The following is a 5,643-nucleotide window of genomic DNA, read 5'->3' as shown; positions in this document are numbered from 1 at the left end:
TGAGGGACCTCTCCTTTGATGATACGTCTTCTTGTGGTTGATAAACTTCTTGAACTTGCGCACAAGAAGTGCCTCACCACCATCTTCCTCATCTTCTTCCTCTTCACTGCTGCTGCTGCAAGACAGGTCCTTGTTAGAAGAAGTAGATTTTAAAGCTATTACCTTTTTCTTATGGGAGGACTCTTCCTCGTTGTGTTGTTTCATGGTAAGCTCATGCGTCATCAGGGATCCAAGGAGCTCTTCAAGTTGAAGCTTGTTCAAGTCTTTAGCTTCTTGGATCGCCGTCACCTTGGCTTCCCACGACCTTGGTAGACACCGAAGGATTTTTCTGACAAGTTCACTGTTAGTATAGTTCTTGCCAAGGCTTTTTAGGCCATTGACAATATCAGTAAACCTAGTGAACATGCTTGTGATTGTTTCATTTGAATCCATTTTAAATAGTTCATATTTATGAACCAAGATGTTTATTTTGGATTCCTTGACTTGATTCGTGCCCTCATGGGTCACTTCAAGTCTGTCCCAAATTTCTTTTGCAGAATTACAAGTTGAAACTCTATTGAATTCATTACGGTCTAAGGCACAATAAAACACATTCATTGCTTTAGAGTTTAGTTGTGCCTTCCTCATGTCATGTTCATCCCAATCCGTTTCTAGTTTGGGTACCTTAACACCCTCTACATATGTGGATGGGATGTATGGGCCATTCACTACAATGGTCCACATCTCATAGTCTTGGGCTTGGACGAATATTCTCATCCTAGCCTTCCAGTATGAGTAGTCGGATCCATTGAAGAAAGGAGGTCTTTGGGTGGACTGACCCTCAATGTGAGAAGATCCAAATGGGGTTGTCATTTTGATCTTTTAACTCTTGAGTGGAAGAGTTTTTGGCTCTGATACCACTTGTTGCCCAGATAGACAACCCAAGAGGGGGGGGTGAATTGGGTTTTTAAATTAACTTAGCTAATTAAAACTTTGTGGATGATTAACTAAATACTATAGCCAGTTATTTAATTAAAGCTAAGTGCTGTGAGTAATGTGTGGGGAAGAAGATGTGAGACAATGCACTACAAACACAAAGTTTTATAGTGGTTCGGAGCTAACCCTTGCTCCTACGTCCACTCCCCAAGTCTCACTTGGGAATTTCACTATAACCCCCTTGGATTACAGCCGGTTGTTTTGCAAGCTCACAACCGAACTTGTTGTTTTACGAGCTCACAACGAACTCGGTCGGTTTTCCCAGGCTCACCGACTAGAACCAACCCCGATTGTTTTCCCGGGCTCACAATCAAACCCTTACACTCGTTGGTTTTAAACCGGCTCACCAACCAACCTTAATCCCCTTGATTCAATCCCCCGATTGAATCAAGTAAATACACGAGATAGAAGAAAACAGAAAATGGCTTCTCAAAAAGCAGATTTAAAACAATATAATCGTAAAGGAGTTAGAAGCCCTCAAATGCTTTTAAGATGGGGAAGAGGTGTGGCTTCTGGAACTCCGGTCTCCTCTTGAAAGAGTGATCGACTTGAAAGCAGGAGGAGGAAGCTTTGAATGCTGGGAAGATGTTGGTGGAGCAGTAAATGCAGATCTTCCCTTTTTCTCGTTGAAGAGCACTTAGAGAGCTTGAAGACTTGAATGCTAGGAGTGGAATGTGTGTTCTCTACCTTGCTACAGTCTTCTGTGGCTATTTAAGCCAACCCCCACGGAAACTAGCCGTTACTCTGCTTTTTCTGGCCGTTCTGCACACTCTGCGCAGCCTGACAATGTGACCGTTGGTGGGTTGGAGTCGACTCGCGCGATCAGGAGTCGACTCGGCTGTAGCAGGAGTCGACTCGAGCTTTTCCGGAGTCGACTCGGCAACTGTTCCCAGTTTGAATTAAAGTTGCCGTCTTGACTGGGAGTCGACTCGTCTTGACCCGGAGTCGACTCGCCAACTTCTGGCGCTGACCTGGCAATTTTGGAGTCGGCTCATCCTCTGTAGTCCGTGGATCCAAATTTGAATTTTGTCCACTCGAGTCGACTCGACTGTCCTGGGAGTCGACTCGAATCTCAGAGCCCGAACTCCCGATTCTCTGTCTTTTGGCTCATCCAGTCTTGAAGTCGACTCGAACTTCCTTGGAGTCGACTCGGCTCTCAGTTTCCGAAAGTTGGTCTTCTGTCTTTTGACGTGAAGCTTGTCTTGGAGTCGACTCGAGCTGTCTGGGAGTCGACTCGAATCTCAGAGGCAGTAACATGGTCTTCTGTCTGTCGATGGTCGCACAGTCTCGGAGTCGACTCGCGTACTGCGGGAGTCGACTCGAATCTCAGAGTCCATAAAATGCTCTCTGACTTTTTCTTTGTGTACCGCTGGGAGTCGACTCGCGTTCCACTGGAGTCGACTCGAATCTCAGACCTGAAAAACTGCTCTTCTGTCCTTCTGTCTGTTTTCAGTCGGAGTCGACTCGTACTGATCAGGAGTCGACTCGAGCTCGTGCCAGTGACCTTGATACGCTTGGAGTCGACTCGTGAAACTCGGGAGTCGACTCGTATCTCAGACATTGGTTCATGCAGACTTCTTAACTTATCCAAAATGCTATGAACCAAGTCTAGAGACACTTGGACAGGATTTTCACTGAAACACTCAATTGAATTCATTAGTAATCACAAGATATACTCCAATGCTTTGAGCTCATCAAAATCAAACGGGGTTTTAATCGATCACTCCACACAAGTAAAATGCTGAAAGAGACTGTGAAATGGAGATTGAAATACAAGCCAGAAGCCATTCGCTGGGTATGGGTAGTTCTTTATGTTCTTGAAAAACTGTAGTTTAACACAAGTTGGTCACTGACCAATCAAATTATTTCTGCATCAAATTTTTATATCTCCAAAGCCCTTATTTTGAAAGAAAGTGCAGATAAGTTGCTATTTATCAACTGCATAGAATTTTTAGAGTCCACTCATTCTTGATATTTTGGTAAAGCCTACATGATTACAAGTTTGTTTGTAGCTTTCTGTTTCCTGATGTAATTTCTTATTGACTACCAGGAAGATGTTGCCCATGAAGCTGCTACCGGAAAGATTTACCGGGCTGATTACTCTGACAAATATGGAAGATCTGTTCTTGTTATGAGGCCTGGATTTCAGGTGGGAGGGAAATATAAGAGAAAATTGTGAATATTTAATAGATTTCTTCATCATCTGACTCTCAGGTTTCTGCATGACATGAAAGCCATATTGTGACTTTTTGCTTTTAATTTTGTATACGTGGTGGTTTTCTCCTTGAAAAAAGAATGAATGAAAAAACAAAGCTGTGTAGGCCACGTTCATTAGCGTTTCATCGTTCGAGTGTTACTTTAAAATTGTACCAGTAGGTTGTGGTGATAATTTTCAAAAACAAAAGTTCTGAACTGGTGGACCAAAATTTTTCCTGTGTCTTTCATTTTTGGGATTATAGGTCTTGCTCGCATGTTATGTTTCAACAAGAAGGAACATGTCAGAGATAACGACCTTTTATATATTACTGTCTTAGGGATTGGGAACCATTTAGTGAGATTATCAGGCTTGTAATTGTTGTTTTGTTTTGTTTTGTTTTTCCAGTTCCAGTTTTGTAATTTCAACCTACTTATAATAATTCAAAAGGTTTCACTGTTTTTGTCTTCCCATCTTCTTTTTTTTCTGGTGCTGCAGAAGGAAGGGAAGCTCTCGTCAACTGAGTCTGCAGTGAGGAAGGCAGAGGATGTGGTGAGCAGCATGCTGGCCAAGGGTTTTGTCCTGAGCAAGGATGCCCTCAAGAGAGCCAGGTCCTTTGACGAACGGCACCATTTTATGTCCGGCGCCTCAGCTATGGCTTTAGTCCCCTGGAGGATCTCACTGGAATTATTGGGCAATCATCATCCTCTTCTACCTCTACAAGTCAAGCTCCAGAGCTGTACTCGCGTGAAGACCTTCTAGGTATTTTTGAGCACTAAAAGAAAAAATGGCAAGAGGAGGTTCTTCAAAAGATGAGAGAAGAGATTGGCTTTGGACCATGGCATGCAGAACGGGGGGTAATGGTGATTCTGGTTCTGCTGATCATGCTTCATTATAATTGCTTTTGCCTTAGATGATAGGTCTTTGCATTTCTAGGAGGAATGAAATCTCTGTTATGACATACTTTTTGTACTTTGATTTTGATGGATTTAGGACATGTTGATGCCTATTTTGAATGACATGTTAAAAAACTTTTGCGTAATGTTGAATGCCTTTGCTATTAATGATATTGTTATTATTATTATGAGCCAATCAATGTACCAAATGTACCAGGTTATTGGAATGTGATCAGTGACTAAATTTGGTTACTGAATTGTTTACCAAGTATTGTGACGAGCAGCCATAAATTTAGTGACAGAGTTTTGGTTACTAAAAATTGATTATGCTCAGTGAGTTGTGACAAATTAGTGACGGTAATCTTGTTACTAGATCAGTGACGGAATTAATAACAAATTTAGTGACAAAATTTGTGACCATGTCTGTGACGACTAAATTTGTCACTGAAGGTTGTGACAGATCAGTGACCAAATTTGTGACCGAATTCTGTGACAAAATCAGTGACCAAGTTACCTTCGTCACTAACTCAATGACTGGTTAGTGACGGGAAATACATAATTTCTTAAATATTTAATTTTTGGATTTGTAATGGTTTAGCGACGGTGAGTCTGTCACGGAGTTTAGTGACGGGAATCGCCGCCGTCACTGAGAATTTAGTGACGCGTGTTTTTGTAACCAATTCAGTGACGGGAGCTCCGGTCACAAATTCCGTATTAGTGACCGGAAACATGGTATAGTGACGGGAATTTTCGTCACTATACGCGTGTTTTCTGGTAGTGAAAAACACCAAACTGGGAAGTGAGTATATGAATACTCAGTGAGTGGAGTAGAGAGTACTATGCACATGAGATAAGATATAATCATGGCTCGAGGTGAAATCTCAAGAGCATATGAGCAGTCATCAACAACAGGGTGCACACAACTCAACATAAGAAATATGGAGTAAATCATCACAGTATCACCACAATCATAATCAACTCGTCGGGAGCATATATAGAACAGTCAAATAAACATGAATGATACATCAAGAATATGCTCAATAGATTATAACACTGAAATATGCAAATCGGGGTGTCAATATGCGGATCACTAGACAGCTGTCGGAATGTGGGTCTTACGCCCCAGGCGAACCAAAACAACTTCCTATTGTTGTATGCATATACAGAATAAGACACCATATTGATAATGTAAATGCTGGCTAGTATCCAGAACAGAAATCCATAGAAACATCTCATATCTGTATACTAAACGGCACCTCGCGGGGTCTTACTTTGCCCGGCGGCAAGCTATATATAAGTCGCAGGACCGGCCGATCCTACGCCTAGGGCCGTGTCCCCCCTAGGAAGGGACTGGGCTCCGCCTACCCAGAAGGCTACTATGTGCACACAGGCCGATGTCTAACCCCATCGACTATAGGTGTCCTATAGATACTATCAAGCTATTCATAAATGCCATAATGCACTCTCCCAATACTCTACTAAAAAGGAGTATAATCAAGACTACCACTCACTCGACCACGATCCAATCATAAACTAACATCAAGGTTAGGAGTGAGGGGTCAAGGGAGTACAATGCAA

General features: G+C 42.3%; 1 protein-coding gene across 1 annotated transcript; it reads left to right on the top strand.

Annotated features, from left to right (window-relative positions):
* The first annotated feature begins 2,713 nt into the window (after positions 1-2,713).
* LOC149768541 (uncharacterized) lies at positions 2,714-4,387 on the top strand. Its single transcript, XM_089930491.1, has 3 exons — positions 2,714-2,770; positions 3,026-3,124; positions 3,668-4,387. Exons 1-3 carry the CDS (start codon positions 2,714-2,716, stop codon positions 3,929-3,931), a joined length of 420 nt encoding a protein of 139 aa, XP_089786617.1. The 3' UTR covers positions 3,932-4,387.
* The last annotated feature ends 1,256 nt before the right edge of the window (positions 4,388-5,643 follow it).

Source organism: Phoenix dactylifera, chromosome 1 (genome assembly GCF_051530095.1).
Source record: "Phoenix dactylifera cultivar Ajwa chromosome 1, Ajwa_hap1_PhDact_Kaust_v1.1, whole genome shotgun sequence".
Classification (NCBI taxonomy): domain Eukaryota; kingdom Viridiplantae; phylum Streptophyta; class Magnoliopsida; order Arecales; family Arecaceae; genus Phoenix; species Phoenix dactylifera.
Note: the sequence above shows the minus strand (reverse complement) of the source record. Positions and strands in the feature narration are given on the sequence as shown.

Coding starts and splice junctions, on each gene's coding strand:
- LOC149768541 (XM_089930491.1), top strand. CDS start 2,714: ATGCTGAAAGAGACTGTGAAATGGAGATTGAAATACAAGCCAGAAGCC. Junction 2,771..3,025: donor AGCCAGAAGCCATTCGCTGG/GTATGGGTAGTT, acceptor ATTGACTACCAG/GAAGATGTTGCCCATGAAGC. Junction 3,125..3,667: donor TTATGAGGCCTGGATTTCAG/GTGGGAGGGAAA, acceptor CTGGTGCTGCAG/AAGGAAGGGAAGCTCTCGTC.